Below are 18,363 nucleotides of genomic sequence, written 5' to 3'. Positions count from 1 at the left end.
TACTGAGTGAATCGTAAAAAGACTTTATTATCCTGCTGGGATAATGCCTGATTGCTCAAATATCTCAAAACAGAGAAATTGCTAGTGGTGGTTAGATGGTTGTGCAGTTAACATTGCCTCGACTGACTACAGGGAACCATAAAAAGTGGGACTGTCAAATATCTGATTTTACCAAAAATATTAAATGAAAGCAAAACAATCAACTGGGACTAAAATGAATAAATCATTTATAAATTTCAAAAATGTTTGCTTTTTTATTGAATTGTATTGAGTTCTATATTTATACATATCTACCTTTTATTATTTTCTAATAATGGATCATGTGCTTCTTAATTTCCAGGATGTTATATGTTTGCGATTTCCATATTTTATTGACTTAACTCCATGCTTATGAAGCTCATATTGACTGGTAAAATTTAATGAGATGCTTAGACTCTTTTCTTTTATCTGAAAATTGCGTCCCTCAGAATTTAGTGTCGAGGTTGGTCAGTAAATTTTCATTTGTATCATTGGGCTCCTATTGTGTTCATACACTCATGATGTCATCATTTTGTACTCCCAATATTCTGTGTTATTTCTTTGCTGTCGGTGCATCTCTAAAGCTGCTAGATGAGGTAACTGTAATTGAGGCAAAATATCCCTCATATATATCATTAAAATATAATAGAGTGACAAATTGCAAGCATCTCAAGTTGCTCTTGTTGGTACTTGAGCGTGTATGTGCATTTATGATTCTACCTTGTACAGATCTGTACCAAGCAACAACTCTCTATACGTAAACGCAGCAATAGTGATTAAAATATTAATATCAGTTAATTTCCTATTAGAATCCCTTGATACAACAGAAGTTCCAGATCTTAATAAATAATTCATGAATGGGATGTCAGACACCAACTGGATGGCAGTATACTTTCCCTGCCTCTCATTTTCTGATACATAAACAATATTTTTAAGTTTATCTCATCTGACAGCGTTAACACACTAATATGAGCTGTGTATGTTTAAAAGTCAACTCATTGTAAGTCAAAACAATAAACCCTAGCATTGCTGCTAACACATTAGTGTTAATGTTTGTTTCGGCTCAGCGTAATATTTGCAAAGAGGAATATGAAGATAAGCACACAGTTCTTACTACATCTGGCAGCAGTGTAGATTATGCACAATAGCTGTGCTGGCGTAGCTATTTCTATCCCAAAGAGAAAAATTTGTAAGTGGAAATCGAGAAGTTTTGCCAGCTAAGCAGGGGCAATAATTAGGCGTACGGTTATCAAAGCACATCATTTTCCTTGCAACCTAGGTTTGTGCCGATCATTTTATTCTGAGACTGTGGGTGGGTATGGTATTCGGCTTCCAGTGTGAATGGTCGGGGATATAATCTTGTTTTATGTCACTGCATATGTGCTTTGTTCACTCTTCAGTATTGCTGTTATGGCGATGTATCTTGCAGTGGGGTCATGCAGTTGTATGAGGCATATTCTGCGTTAACCTTTTTTTATTAGTGACCCACATTTTGTTTCAGCCTTTTTTAGCTTCTGTTATTTACGATCAAAATAGTAATTCCGCGGAATTTTAAAAAGTTACAACATTTTGATATGTTACTTGAAAGAAGGAATTGCTATTCTGTGAACGGTCAACAATTTTCCCAAGTAAAGAAACACCAGGAAATAGGGGCATGAACAGTGATACAGACAGGTTGAATACATCTACTGGAATAGACATTGGCAAGTATTGGGCAAGTAAAAATAATCCTCGCATTTGATATAATACCTTTCATCTCAGGAGGACATCTCAAAGCACTTCACAGGATTCATTGTAAAGTGAAATGACTGGGTATTTTATAGGCAAAAAAATTGAGGAAATAACATTGGTTTGAAGCTCATATCTTGCAGTTTTATTCTTCACTTGGTGTATTCTCAATTCCTGATGCTGTTCAGGCAGCTACAAGAGCAACAACAACTTGTATTTATATATTACCCTTCACATGAGGCAGAGTCTCAGAGCGTTTAATCTGTTACCTGTTGCTACGGAACGTCTTTTGCAAATTGTTTTTTTTATTTCTTCATGATATCATGCACAACTCATGCAATGGTGCACTACAGTGTGAATTAAACATTGTATTCTGTATGCAGATCAAGTTTGCACAACACTTTTTTTGTGAAGAGGATGCCCCTTTAAGTCTGTGTGCAATGTACAAGTTAAAGGGCATTGCAGTTTAACCCTATTGATTGCAAAATTCAAGTAATCACTTATCTTTACAGCTCTGCTTCTTTTCACCTGATTGAAAATTCCAGATTAATTGCCTTTATCCCATTTTCAAAATTTGCCACCAATTATGTTCTCGAAGAGGACTTAAGGTGGATTTTGGATGATTGGATTAATTGACTGTAAAATAAGAACACATTCACAAATTCTGTTGGCAGATTAACAGGAACATATGCACATCCAATTGGCAACCACAAAAACCCAAATGAAGGGTTAGCAAAAATATATTGCAATTGCTCATTAAAAAGAATCCTTCACCGAGAATTACATGAAATTTAAAAGCGGTCCAACTTGTGGCTTAGTATTCATAAGGTTTGCCAGTTCAAACAACACAGTCATTGCTGTTTTATTCTGAACCATCAGTCCTATTATGTACCGTTTCATGTGATATGTCTCAACTTCTGAAGCTGGACCATTACAGTTTTTGAACAGTTGGATACAGGTTTCATGAAATGAACATTTTAGCAGAACACAACTGTCTCTCACCTTGGTATTAGATTGAGGCTGTTTGGGCAGATGGCACAAATGAACGGGGGAGAATGCTGCTTATTGTTTAGATCATTGCCAAAAATTACTCTATACTCCCTGAAGAATTCTCAAAGGTTTTTTTTTCCACCCATGTTTGCTCCAGTTAGTTCAAACCAGATAATTGGGCTCAATAAAATGCTGTTTTTAAAGGACAACTATGGTGGTGGATCTATGCAACCTGGATTTGGTTTACAGGATATGGTCACCCCATCTTAAGGCAACTATAGTCAATGTTGTACTGAGGTTTGACCAGCACAATGAAAATGGTGGGAATGTGGGAGAACAATTTTCTAGATATGAAATATAAAAATAAATGTGCATCATTTATGAATTTTTAAATAATACACTTAGATTGTTTATATGGTCTGTGCGACATAATGAAGAAATGAATGTTGTATCTCCAAGAAACACAAGCTTTCAAGATGGCAAAAATATATTTCAAAAGAGACTTCTGGAAATATATAGCAATCACCTCTATCAATGCTGCAAATAGACATTTATTAATACAATTACCTATATAAGAATGCCAGAGAAATAGTGCTAACAAGGTTGTTATATCAGACAATAGCCCAGCTCCTGTGGTTGTCAATTAGATAATTACAGAACCATTACTCTAGCACTGAAGGTCTGGATACCAGCCATATTTGAGGAAAAAGATGGTCTGTCGTGGTATTTTTTCATTGACCGCACAGCTGAGGTTTAACCAAAGCATTTCAAAGTATTCGTCTCTTCTCGATTTTTTTAAGATCAGGCCTTTCCTTTCTGTTCTCCCACATCTCAACCAACCCATTTAGTGAACAAATTCTCTAAATACATAGGGGTCACAACAAATCAGCTTCTCTAAAGCATTACCTGCCCGTTCCCTCCGCTCAGCGGGTTCCGACCTGCTTCATGTCCCTCACCTCGCCCTCCCCACCAGTGGCTTCTGCCACTCTGCCCTAACCCTCTGGAACTCCGTCCCGCAATCCCTTCGACTTGCCCTCTCCCTTGCCTCCTTCAAGACCCGTCTCAAGACCCTCCTCTTCGACTGTGCCTTTGGTCACCGTCCTTCCCCTCCTGCTCTCCACCCTCCCCAATCCTGCCCCCAGGTGATTGTCCAGCACTTTGGGATGTCCTCCCAATGTGAAAGACGCTACACAAATGTAATTTGTTGTTGTTGTAGAGTCGTGGTCTCCATTTGTATCAGTCGTTTACCACAACCAACGCATGATATATTCATTTATAATAGGGCAGGCAGTCCATCACCTGTGCTTGTTGAATTGATAGACTAAAATAATTAGACTTAATAATCCAGTCAGCTTGGAATGGCTGCCTTATCCTCCCACTGGCATTAAAATAAGGTGGTGATAAATTGGAATTACCGCATTCTACCCAGAAAACATAACACCTCGAGTTGGGATGTTGCTCCTTCCCCAAAATGAGAGTTGATATGCCCCGTTATAGAATTGTTCAGCATGTAATGATATCTTTTAGAAAGAAAAAAACAGAGGATCTTAGGCTGAATGACTTCAGTCTGCATTTGTTTCAGATTGGATCCAATATTAAGCCTGGTTCAAGGTAATGGAATTGGTGCAAACAGGTTCTGAGTTAATAATGTGCACGTGTATGCCATTTGCATCCTGTGGTTCACAGCAAGTTACCTCTAATTAATTCTCAAATTTTCCTTGGATCTTTTTGACTATTTCTTTTATTACATCCATTCTCACAAACAGCTCCATCATTAAATACAAAACCTTAATAAACCTGATTTTTTTAATAACAAAATTCAAATATAACCTAGCCCAAAAATAGTGGTTACAGCTTTTTTGCAAAATTGAAAAGAAAAATTGTAAATAAAGATGTGAAATGTTATGTAGTCCAATTGAGATTTAGTATGTGTAGATCAAACTGAGGTAAAGTAGGTTATTTAATCTTCACTGTTTCCACAGCATCAACTCATTACAAAGTACAGTACTGTATATTGGTGTTTTTCTTCATCTAATACATTCAGCGAATGGATGAACTCTATTTAAATAGCTTTGTTTTATTGGTTTTTTTGCTGACTGGCACTTCAGCAATTTAGCTAGACAAACAAAAAATATTTTAATGAAACAAATCTATTTGTGTTCCCTTGTTAAATTGTGTGCCATGAGAACAACTTGTTTTCAACTAAATTCTGTGGTACTTGATAGAATTTTAGTGAGAATTTTCCCTTTCTGCATATTAAAGTGGATTCGATTTTCTATCTTGTACAGATGGAAGAATGCAGAGTTTTATCAGAGCTGGATACAAATATTTGCTGCAGTTCACGTTCCTTGACAAGATTACTTTGCCTTTCAGGTGTCTGAAGTGTGCTGATGCTCCTTGTCAAAAAAGTTGCCCTACTAATCTGGACATAAAGTTATTTATCACCAGCATTTCAAACAAGGTAAGAACTGAGCAAAATTCAAGTTTTCTAGCCTTAACTATATGATAAATGATTTGCATCAAGCAATGTTGTACAAGCTTAACCAGTTGAGTTCAGTTGTTTGAAGGATAGATACAGGCTGGTATAATACTAAGTCAAATATTTTGCCCAACCTCTGGCAGGTTTAATTTATAATACCACCAGAAATTAACTACTAATGGGTCATTAAACGTCCTGACTGTCTCCAGTTTCATTTATAGGGGATGAGTTGGGAGAAGTGGTCAGGATCTGGAAGCTGACATGGGGTGATCAAGATTTTATTAGATATGAATGCAATTGCAGATCCTTGTCACCTTGAGATATTTAGCAGTACACTTGCCAGAACTATAGCATACAAAATGAAGCAAGACTCTTCCTTGCAAAGTATAAACCAAACAAACTGCTTCTGGTGCAAGTGATCTTACATCTTAAATGGTCATTTAGTGACATTAAAATGAAAAAGACTCATGGTCAGTTTAATACAACCTTCTATTCCTGCAACAGAGGTCAAATGAAGCATCACTGTGCATATGCCACAGAATGATTAGTGGAGCACAGGCTGTTTCTAGGGCTGGATTTGCACTCCCATGTCTTGACAGATCAATGTGGCAAGTAATAAGGGTTTAAAAATTTCATCTGGAAGAGCTGCACTCACTCACTGTTCATTGTGGGAAATCTTTCATGTCATAGCTGGTGCCCTTGTGTAATCTTTTAAAGCCTGAAAGGCTCGTGATTAATGATCACCTGAAAAGTACAAGCCGCTAAAGCAGCAGCTCAAATGCTAAGTTAATTCCTTTGTTGTCTTATTTTTTCTCTCACTTATAAACTGAACAATAGAGTAATGGTGCATCCGATGCTTTATTTTGTCTGTAGTTTCTGCACATTAGTCGGCAATAATTTGAGAAAAACGGAAAACTTCAACTACATAATGAGAGTAACCTCACATTACTCTTTGTCCTGTATTGATTTATTAAGTGCTGGTTCATCCTCATTCTTCAAAAGTTCTGTATGTTGCTGGTTGATGGGCAACATTCCCAATACATTTGGGAAATCCACAGAAAGGAACAGCCTCCCTTAAAGGTTAAGATAATGTGACGAGTTTAACAGGTACAGTTTCTCACCTGTTTCTCACCCTCTCCCCCCTCCCCCCCACACACACACAGACACAAGATTCCCAAGCTGTTGCAATGCAGAGAATGTAATGAAGAGAAGATTGCAAAGAGAGGGTTAGGATGAGACCATAGAGTGATTTGAGAACCAGGATCTTGAAATCGTTCCTCTGGGAGACAATGGAGTTTGGGAAGGATTAGAGGGAGGAGTGGTAAAGGGTGCGTGGGTGCACACCTTTGTGCAAGAGAGAACAGGCTTTACAATTCAGGACCAGTTGAAGGTTTTGGAGCCTGGAGTTGATGAGGTTTTATAAGTTTAAGGGCTTGAAACTATTGGGATTTAAGATTCTGCAAAATGCCAGGTTGTGTGGTGAATCTGAGACGCTACCTGTAACCTTTTCCAAGCTGATCAAATCTTTCTGTAGGATATGTTATTGGAAGTCATTGCTCAGACATAGCTGGTAAATATCACGAGTGAAGAGAGGTCCAGGACTTGTGGTCTTGTACTCAGGGTATGGAGTCTAATAGATGCTGCTAGTCTACAGCAATCAGCATCGAGAAGTCTGAGCTAAAACCTGCCCAGAGTGGGTCATGTCACCTGCTGTATTGTGAAATGTTCTTTTCAGGGTAACAAACATCGAGGCACTGCCCAGGGTCATTATGTTCAAACAAATACTTTGTTGTCACACAATAAAATTGTCACATCATTGCTTGAATCATCCTCTGCGGGGGGATTTAGCAATAAATATCTCGTAGATGTATTGTCACAAAAGGGTAATTTCCCACCTTATATCCCAGATATTTTGTTATAAGGCACGTTCTACTGGATTTACACCCCAGTCCCCATCACACGAGTTAACAGAGGCAGCAACACTTATGAGTAGTTTGTTCCTGCTTACAGTGGGACCTCTCCATAGCTTCCTAGACTTAGTGAATGGTGAAACGTGTTAGATGCTTGTGTGTTTCTTGTGCCTTACTTTATTGATGCCTGTAACTCAGACTCAGTTTAGCAATATCTTCACCCGGTGAATGCAGTCAACGATTTTAAAAAAATGCTCACTTTTTGTTCATGTGCTTTTGCTCTTGGTTTCCTACCACTTGACCTCCTCAATTCTCCAGCCAGGGATTTCTCCAGCCCAATCATTCCCTTTGAAAGAAACGTTAATTGAGCTTTCACTTTCACATCCTCTTTGACCTTCAGCACAATGCCGACAATTTCTTTTTTTGTTTAATTCCCGACATCCAGAATTCCTTTGCCTTGTTATATTCCAGAACTAATGATAGAAGTGGTTATGTAGAGTTAATGGAACCGTTTTGTAAATTGCTGTTAAAAATCTTCTATTTTTATTGTGGATTTACAGAATTACTACGGTGCTGCCAAAACCATTCTATCTGACAACCCCCTAGGCCTAACATGTGGGATGGTATGTCCAACATCTGACCTGTGTGTGGGTGGATGCAATTTATATGCAACCGAAGAAGGAGCTATTAATATAGGTGGACTGCAGCAGTTTGCTCTAGAGGTATGTCAAAAGCTGTCTTAAAGTTAAATACATCAGTGTTTGGTTTTTAAGCCATTCTGCTTCATGGATTTGTAAGAAAAGGTAATAGAGTCAATTTTATTGATCAGATTTAAGGACTGTATTTGGTATCTGTCTATTCCTGTAATGTGTTCTAAATAACACACCAATGTGGGAGAATCATCACCGTAAGGACTGTTGCCATATCCTGCGATAGAGTGAAAAGAAATACATAATGGGTGCTGGGGTTGCATTGTTACAGAACTTGAGATGGAACCAAAAGCCATACTGTATAATCTACAGTAAAGCATCACATTGTAAATACTTTTGTTGATGGACTCCCAAATAATATTATTCCCACTAATTAATCCATTTGGTAAGTGCATCAATTATTGTATCTCTCATTTCCTGAGGTATGACGCATATAAAGTGGAAGGTTATAATAATAGTGCTGGAAAAATGCTTTGCTAAAATATATTTCCATTGAGAAACATTAGCCATTGCAGGAAAGCTCACTCCACCTGTTACTTATAATACTGCGTTCAGCAGCTGCTGAACATCTAATCTCAATATATTTTACTGCATCATTTGGTATTGACTGTTTTCAAATTAGTCAGTTGTCTAATGGACATGGGTTGGATTCATCAAACTGATGTACTAATCTTGCAAAACTTATTTCCTGCTTTTCGCACAGCAAAAAGAATGAAAATTTGTGGCAATGTTAAAGATTTCTAAAAAGAATTGGAGCTGCTTAGAAATCGATTTTATATGAATTAAGCCACATAAGGTTATCGTTTGGGTTTTGAGGTGCAGAGTAATTCATAGCAAACTATAATGTATTCATCCAGTGGTTGAACTTGTAGCATTGGTGAATAAGGAGAGGAAATAGCTTCTGCAGGTCATGCTGACATAATATGTGATAGTACTTCACCAAAATCAGCAAGAGTATTGATGACAATGGTAAGCCGTCTGTTACTGCAGTTGTGGTGCTTTTGACACTGAGCGTCTGTCAACTAATACTGGCAAAGCAGTGATGGTTGTAGCTGCCTATTGTAAGGCTAGTCTGCCTGGATGATAAATGTCAGATTCAGTGTTAGAAATATAGGCTTACATAAAGGAAGAAGATTAGGCTTATAATAGGTGTCATAGCCATGATAAATCCAATAGCAAAATGGTAGTGTTTAGAGAACAAGTGCAAGTAATAACTTTGGACTTGATTTGTGACTTTGGTCTGTCTTATGAAAAGATTGCATTTCATTTAAGCCTGAGATCAGTTACAAAGTATATGGTTTCACAGTTTGATGAAAGTCGCTAAATTTGGGCCATTTTATCACTGGCTATTAGGTGTTCATTTTTGATCCATTGGACATAAAAGGATAGCTAAAGACAGTGCTTTCATTACACAGTCTAATATCTCTTGGGAACTTGATTTTGGCTAGCTGATCCATAACTGTCAATGGCATTCCTCATAATTCACGGTGACAGTCTCGTATGTTGGTATGCGCTGCACAAAATTTGGGCTACAATTTTCCAGTGTATTCAGTACGTACATGGAGTAGAGGGAATAGACTGTAGTATTGGAGCATTCTGTGGTTAGTACAGTGAACTTCACCATTTTGATTCCCTATCACATTTATGTAAACGTACTATTGTGTAGTATAGTACAATCAGCTTTTGATCAGTCCATTATATTGTCAAATGCCTAGGGTGTTTGTGGGGCACAATCAGTGGTTGAGTTTGGATCCCCAGAAGTTACGCTCAATTTCATTGCTAACCACCCATGTAGGAATGAGATATTGTCCAATAAGCAATAGCTTATTGCCAGGTGTAAGTTACGACACTTGATCACAATTTAGTTATTATTGAGACTTACTGTCTGAACAAGCCACTTTGTTTATAATATGTGCTAAATAATGCTAATAAGTTAACATGACGGCACATGCTCCACGGGGTTAAAGGCAAAAAATGGACATGGAAAAGAACCAAGGTGGTGCATATTAATTATTCATGTGAAACAGTTTTGCAGATTTAAAGATGCCCTTTATTCAAAGTGTCAGCCACATTTTCCACAAGGGAGGCATCATGCTAGGTAAAAAGCAAATAAATTCTAAACTTTATCAAACTGAAAGGGATTGTCAAAAAGCATTAACTACCGGAAAAGAGCGACGAACAAACAAATGGATTTTCCTGCCGAAAGGTCAAAAGAACATTGCTGAGGCACACAGCCACAAAGAAAACTCTAGTTTGGCTGCAGGACAAGATTGTGAGGATCTTCAGAATCATTTCAGAGGTCAAAACCTTTACTCTGGAGCCCAAGATATCTGGTAAGTTTAAATTGCATTTCTCTTTTTCATCCCGTCTTCCACTGCAGTAAAATTGTAACGTAAGCAGCGTACCAATAAAGTTCTTTAAAGTTTTAACATTTATTTGCAGAAGCCTTTGATGCCATAGTCAGTGGACGCTCTTTACTTTTGTATAAATCGCCCCTAAAATAGTATCTGCGGCTGTTTTTCAGTGCATATGCGCATTCGAATATCAGTTTAAGGATAGTCAATTTTCATTCACAGATAAATTGTCATCAGCTCCACTTCTAATCCGTCTAGCTCCACTTCATCCGGTGAAAGGACATGACCATTCTGGAGTGTCAGAAACAGGCATCAAGTAACATAGACTCTAGTGGTGAGGAGGAGTCTTCATCTGCCTGCGGACACTGAAAAGCATCTGCCCAGAATGGTAGTCTTCAGTCAGAAGCAGAGCAGCAGGGTGACCCAGAGTCCCTGCTGCGTACCACAAATGTTCAAGATGAGAGGATGTATCAGCCACAAGAGAGAAGTTGCCAGCCTTGTTGCACCTCTCTCCCCCCGCCCCCCCACACACCCACCCAGACACACACGCACGCACACACACATACGCATAAAAGCACTGGGCACAGGTGGTGTAGCAGATGGGCTTTCTGCTCAATTTGCACACGATATTGGTGCATACCCAACAACCCTTCTCATGTTGCTTTGGGATGTAGCCATTCACAGCTCCTTAGTGGCTTTTAAATGCCTCTCCACAGGGGTATGGAGCCAGCATCTGGTTCACCTGTGACTATAGAAGGCTCCTCCTCATTTCAAGGTAGAACCCTGTGGAGCACCTTTTACTGGATAAGTCTGGCAGCCAGTTTTTTTTTCCTTACGTGTTTCAGTTTATTGCATCAAGCAGTGTGTACCACATATACATGGTGTTATAGTTCAGCATCGTAACTTTTGCACATATTACGCAAATAAATATTTACTTGTATGTAATATATTTAATTGTTTTGTTTTGCATATCATCTACCCAACTCGAATTGAAAAAACACCTTAGGTTGTCGTGCAGTTAAATGTGTCTTCCTTTTTGAGGAGTGAGTCATAATCGTTTATGTTCCTGTTAATACTTTTGAAATAAAAGATATTTGTTTCTCCTTTATGTCTCCAGTGTACAAGTCAGTCATTCAAACCCAGTTCATATGCAGATAAGAACCCTACAGCATTCTGTCTGTTCACCCTCCTGTGTGGTTGTATAGCTGTTTCTGAAATGTATATTCTGATTCAGTACTCTTTTCTCCAAGGAATCCATTAATATATTCATGTTCTTCCTGGTGCCAGTCGCAAAATTGTAAGTATTTCCTCCACAGAACTTAAATTGATCTAGAGCCAGTCATACACACACACAAGCACAGATAACTAGTGCACAGGTATTCATTTTGAGGATGGGATTATGGGATTATGCAATACTCGTATCATGATACCAGTATTGTTCAGTAACCTGTTCACCACTCACCTCTATTGATGTAAGATACTTTCACATGGTAGATGCTTTTCTGCATCACATTCTGCAGGTCTTCTGTTTAATACACCGGTGCAAAATGCTATGAAAGTGAATTAAAACTCCAAATGGGACATGCAGTATGGCACAAGTTAATAGGATCTGTCACCCCTTCCCACCTGTACCTCTCTACGCATACATCATTAGTAGTGGATGTGTCATGCACTTGTTTTTCAAACCATTGGTTTTCAAACCCTTTACCATAGCGTTCGATCTATGTTGGAAGGTGCAAACTAGCATAAACACCGATCAAACAATCCACGACTCCGAGACAACCATTTGTTAAATTTACCAACAGATAACCTCCCTCAATATCCTATTAGTAATAACACATCTCCAGTATGGGACTGAGCTGTACACAAGTGTCTTGAGTTCAGTCTTCAGTCGATGCTACATCATCAAACTACAGCTGGGTTAGCAATAGTAGGTACCTGTATCACAATTGGCTTCAATGCACTCTATGGATCAGAGCTTAATTTTATCATGATGCTTGAATTCTTTTTCCCTTCACTGTAAAGTAGTACAAAATAGATTTTATTGCTATGGTTGTACAAATTGGCTTTCTGGCTATCTTTGTATCTAGCCGCAAGTTTCATTTTAGTTTCATTATAATGTGACTGCTCAGTCTCGATTTCAATTCCAAACCTCTGATTTCCAGCAGAAATCAATATGCATTCATTATTTGCTTCGCTTTGTTTACTAGCTTTTTCTATATTTTAATTCTGACAATAGCAAATATGAAATGTACAGCTGAGAAATCCAATAATAATTGCATTTGGAAAGAGCCTTTAAGATGCTTTTATGGTTGGGTTCTGAAGCATGAAAACCATTTTTCAGTTCAGTTATCTCCCTTTGTGGTGTTTGAGGTTTGGTTAAATACATTGATAATGCTGTGTTTATTGGAACCTTTTCTCTGTTAGCCAGGTCTTTAAATTAAATATTTAACACATTATGAAAGGTGAAGTGGTTACATTTATACTTGTGACTCTTTGTTTGGATAGCCTGGTATCTGACACATGTGAAAACCTATTGCTGTGCTTATGAGTGTGCAAACGAGATTGAGAGGTCCATGTATATACTGTATATCACCGACACAAGGAAGGACATTTTATATTATGGGATGATCGAGTGGACATCCAGTAACTTTTCAGTAAACTGTACAAATCCCGCCTAAAGACCTTCCTTTTTGATCGTGCTTACGGTCACCTCTCCCCCTGGCTTGGGGGTCAGACCCTGCGTGAAGGACGGTATGTAAATGCAAGTTGTTGTTGTTTTTGTGATTATCTTTGCGCCTCACTCAGTTAAAGTCTCCAACTAGCACCTGGTCTGGTGTGGGCAAGAATGCCTCACAAGCTATTAATAGCGGCTCTACACCTGTCAATGAGACCTATTGAGAGAGGTCCTCACTGAGGGAGGTTGGGTAACTTAGGCCTTGGTTCATTCAGATCAAATGATCCTTTTATGCTTAGGTCTCAGATGTCAGTAGTTGTTGCACAAACTTAACACTCAAAGCACCATTTGCACAGGTAAGGTTGCTTCAAAGTTGTTTGACCTCTGATGTTTAACCTTTGAAACTAAATCAATGGGTTTGGAACTATACTGATAATGGTAATACCTGTAAAGTCAGTCCCCAAAATACCTTCAAGGAATGTTCATAGGTATTATCTATATATACCATTACCCCAAATACAACATCACATTCACCAATGAGCAGCCACTTCAGCTCATGCTGCAGAAATCAGCAGATTTTTAAAAAAAATTTAAATGTAGAATAAACCGATTGAGCAGTAGAAATGTTTGCTTTGAGTTTTAAGATTTGTGTTTTGTTTGACTCGCTTAGGTATTCAAAGCTATGAAGATCCCTCAGATTCGGAATCCATCGCTTCCACTTTCAGATGAATTACCTGACAGCTATCGTGCTAAAATAGCCCTGATCGGATGTGGACCTGCCAGTATTAGCTGTGCATCTTTCTTAGCTCGACTGGGCTACACAGATGTAACGATATTCGAGAAACAGCAATATGGTGGGGGTTTGAGGTAGTTCTCATCTTGCTTTTGTAAATATAATTAAATTGAATATGTATGCAGAGTTGCTTGTCCTATCTCTAGTGTCATGTTTGCATTTCTTTGATGTATTCAAAATTCGACGGGAGCATTGACTTTTTATTCTTAAAAAGTAATATTAAGATTGAGTCGAATTGTCATTTTTAAAGATTAGAAAGGCATAATTATCGCATCCCACTATGTATCTATGTTTCCACTAAGAATGATTGAAATCAAGCTATGTCCAAGCATTAACACTGCATTACGGTGTTGACTTGCAACTAAATCAGCACTTTTCTAATCAATGAGAATTAATGGAACACATTTTCATTTCTTGTAGCACAAGTGAGATCCCTCAGTTCCGACTGCCTTATAATGTTGTCCAGTTTGAGATCAAGCTGATGAAGGACCTTGGCGTGAAGGTAATGGAGAGAGAAACATGCAGAGAAAATTAAAAATGGCTTAATGTCCACGATAGATTAACAGCAAAATGTCACTTAGATTAGCAAAGCACAATTAAAAGCAACACTAGTTGTTAGAGTCGGAAGGAAACCTTTAGTTCAGGATATTTGTCTGTCTGGTTTGAATGCCACCATTCTAGAAAAGGGCAATCAATAGTTCTCTTTTGACTTGGCAGGGTGTGATTAATTGTTTTAAGAGAAACAAATTCAAAAATTCCTATCGACATTCAGTTTAAATGATGGTTCAATCTGATTTTTACTTTGTTTCAAATGTGTTTATATGTTGTGATTATCTTTTAAATTGATAAAAAAAAGAAAGTTAATTAGCACAACACAACTTTAAAAGAGCTTTCTGATCCTGAGACGAGTGATTCCAACTGATTGAAATGGTCCTCTAAGTGTCAAATCTCTAGCTTTTTTACTTTACTGTAGAAATCTAATATTTCCAACCCCCACAAAAAAACATTCTATGCAAAAAAACTATACATCAAACTAGTACAGTGGTAAGTAAATGTGCTTTGAAATCAATTATCCTCTACTTTGCGAAAATTCTGTAGTAATTCTATATCTAACACGATCGTAAATAGTATTAACACTCTGTTGGAACTCAGCAAATCAGGGAAGTTACTTTTCCTTATTTTGTTAGATTGTTTTTGGTAAAGGTCTGGGAACGGAAGGGATGACTCTGGAAACCTTAAAGCAAAATGGATACGAGGCAATCTTCATTGGTATAGGTCAGTGTACAAACCACATTAATTTTACTTTATGTTTGCAACAGATACAGCTGGATAAACACTTTTGTGTCCACCGCTGGATAAATATTGACAATTGGATGGATTGCAATCCAGTTTATGAATGCCACATAATACTTTCGTGACATTACAGTATAATTCGTCATCAAATAGATGTGCACTTTGTATTTTGTATTGATGCATTTTCAGTTGTGGAACATATGCAACTACATTATGTCAATTAATATTGATACGTAGTTTTAGATGGACAAATGCATTTTAGAATCCAGCTTTTTCTGTAATATTTAGTGTCAGGATTTTAGAGCATAATTTTATAAAATATCTAGTAGAAATGTTTACATCATGGAAGCTACAAATTCTATTTATTCTCAAACTAGGATGGACACCACATCTTTATAGCGGCCATGTGAGGCTACTTAAAAGCATTGAATTATTAAATTTTTTAAAAAGAATTTGATATGAATGCATAAGTTGATTATGCTGTTGGCTTGTTTGCCGTTTTGCTTTAAACTATGTAGTGTAACCATTTTAATGCGTTTAAGTAGGTCACAGCGTTTGGTGCAAAGAATCTCGCAGGAAGAGTGTTTGGCAATTATAGCGCCATGCGAATCATTTTGCAAGGCTTTTCAATAGTTTTACAATATCCCATAATAGCTGTTCCTTCCTGAATAGTTTACCATTTTGTTTCTCTTCAGTGCTTCAAATGCTTGAAAACCATTCACAACCTTGACTTGTTTTGAACCGTGTGCTCCAACATGCATTTTTTTTAAAAAAATCTTCCCTTTGTAATTATTCAAGGTGCTTCAGAATTGATGAGTTTTCGGTTTAGAATACGCAGCGGGATTTAGAATAATGTGTTGACTTGCCAATTGCAAGGTGTTTTATTTGACTTAATGTTTCAATATTACATGAAGAGGAATCCTTTACACATGCGTTGGCCTTGCTCTGAAATTCGGATCAGTCCCAGCAGTAAAATCTATATGTTCCTAGATGTGAGAGTGTTCAAATAACTAATACTGAATATAGTTCTTTATAAAACATCAGGTGCACTCCACACCCCATATAATTTGGTTGCTCAACACAATGAACTTGTGCAAGCAGGTTTAATTTATTCCTCACACTGTACAAAATGAAGAGCCCATTCTTCCAATCGCCTGAATTGCAAATAGGAGATACATATATGCTACTCATTTAGCATTTTAATATCTTTGATGCAATACACAATAAACTGCAGTGCACCTTTTAAAAGATTAGAAGAATCAATGATCGTGAAATAACTTAGGTGCAAGTAATGCAGCCGTTTGATTAGTAAAGTAAAAACAGAATTTCTTTAATGCAGGTTACATATATGGTTAGAAAATAACCAGTGAGTAAAAGTTTAGAATCTAAATTAAGCATCGTGTCCTAGCAATAGAGGTGTTATGACATCGATGCATTGCTTGATTAATGAGTGAGCAGTGTTGAAGCTACTGGAGAGATTTGTAAGAAATGATTTATTATTCTGAGAGTATTGCCTCCTTGCTGCAAATTACAGATTTAAGTACCTCTGTTTGAATTAAATAAATGAGATGCAACATGTGACAAATGGAGGCACAAATCCGTTGAAAGGTTTGTCACAAGGAGGTATTATAGTTTTAAAAAAATAACAGTCAATGGGTATTCCTGTGGTGCTAGATACAAATCACTGTGTTGCTTTATTAAAATCAACACAGCTGGATTACTGGCATCTATCATCCATGACAAAAAGGGGAAATTAATGTGCTGTGACTTGTGTTGATGATACCAATGTCCAAGACAAAGTCATCTGTGAAGAGGGTAGGACACATGCGTGTTATCTTATTACATTTTAAGATTACACTTCATTTATTGCTGTGATAATCCTGTGCATATTAAGAATTAACTATGATATCACAGCATGTGAATTGTGTATATACACATCATAGTGAAGGCTATCGGGTATTGTCAACCCAATATTATGTAGAACTGCAGCAGATAACAAGTGCCATTATTTTACCCATATGTTTGTGGTGCACCATTTGATCACCAGGCTAAAAATTCAGCTAACTTTGGCAATGGAAACCATCAAATTAAAACACAGCACTTTCTTTCTCATCCATTTGCACTGGTACTTCACCAGATCTAACCACCAATGGTTAGTTGCTTACAAACCACACAGAGGTATCCCACAGATGAATGAATGTTGTCTCGAGCGCATACACGAGTTGGCATGTCTCCCGCCCGACCCGCCCTACCATCGGTGGCCGGGCTTTCAGCCTCTCTGCCCCCACACTCTGGAATTCCATCCCACAGGCCCTTCGCCTCGCTTCCTCCCTCGCCTCCTTCAAGGCCAGTCTCATGACCCTCCTCTTCGATCGTGCCTTCAGTTGCCCTCCCACCTCCCTGCCTTCCCTCACCCATCCCTCATGCTCGGGTCCTGACCCCTGACTGTCAAGCACATTGGGACGTCCTCTCGACGTGAAAGGCGCTCTAGAAATGTCATTTTGTTGTTGTTGTTGTTGTAAGTGGCGTCTCTCTCTTTGCTGCAGAATGACAAGACTTTGCACGTAAGACATTTGACATCATATTGTGTTTAGAAAGATTGAAAACAGAACGCGCCATAATTCCACCACCAATTTATGGCTGGTCTTTTGTTATATTTATGAAACACCAGTCAGAAGGCTGCTGGAGTAGAACAGTTAGGTTTTAATTTGCTTATTTTGTTGCTAGGGAACCAATCTTCCTATGACAACAACAAAGTATTCCAATTGGGTTGGTCCTGACATTACGATTTATAAAATTCACAAAGAGAAGACTAAATGATTTAAATTTAAATGATCTATTATACCATTAATGTCTTATAAAAAGGAAGTAAGAATAACCAAATGACATGCCTATTTTATTCACCGACTAGACTATCACTAGACACATGAATGTTTTCACTGTGTTCAAGTGCGATTTCCTTTTCATTTGACAATTAGGGTTAAAGCTCTATTGCATTGGCTGTAAAATGCTGTAGAATATTGTTCTCAGTGCAACTCTCCTATCATTTATCCTACCAAACCCACCGAAAAGTCTAGAAACAATATTTCAAACTGCACAACTACTGTGTTGCTGTATCCTGTGTTATTCACAACATCCCAAAACATATTTGGCGATGTTAAAAGGAATTGCAGCAAATGTAGTGCCAAAGTATTCTTTAACATTTTTTTAACTGCATTTCTGAATTGCAGTTGATTAGCTTTACTAAATTACTTGATGCGTAAATAGCTCAATGTGTTGCCTCATACATTTGCATGCCAGTTGCATAGCAACAGATAACTGTGCAGTTTAACACATGAGTTGCTGTACCACAACATATTCATGTAGCATGAGTATTAACTGTTTTCTTTAAACAAAGTTTATCCGAATACA

At 37.7% G+C, this 18,363-nt stretch overlaps 1 protein-coding gene across 2 annotated transcripts in view; it reads left to right on the top strand.

Annotated features, from left to right (window-relative positions):
* The window catches only part of LOC103174634 (dihydropyrimidine dehydrogenase [NADP(+)]), a 156,153-nt gene that overhangs the window by 45,989 nt on the left and 91,801 nt on the right, over positions 1-18,363 (top strand). For both annotated transcript variants that reach the window (XM_007887106.2, XM_042334993.1), the window contains exons 4-8: positions 5,110-5,197; positions 7,686-7,847; positions 13,537-13,733; positions 14,080-14,161; positions 14,847-14,934. In XM_007887106.2, coding sequence (XP_007885297.1) covers positions 5,110-5,197; positions 7,686-7,847; positions 13,537-13,733; positions 14,080-14,161; positions 14,847-14,934 — 617 coding nt within the window. The remainder of the gene's footprint in view (positions 1-5,109; positions 5,198-7,685; positions 7,848-13,536; positions 13,734-14,079; positions 14,162-14,846; positions 14,935-18,363) is intronic.

This window comes from Callorhinchus milii, unplaced genomic scaffold, assembly GCF_018977255.1.
Source record: "Callorhinchus milii isolate IMCB2004 unplaced genomic scaffold, IMCB_Cmil_1.0 Scaffold5, whole genome shotgun sequence".
NCBI classification, from domain to species: Eukaryota; Metazoa; Chordata; class Chondrichthyes; order Chimaeriformes; family Callorhinchidae; genus Callorhinchus; species Callorhinchus milii.
Note: the sequence above shows the minus strand (reverse complement) of the source record. Positions and strands in the feature narration are given on the sequence as shown.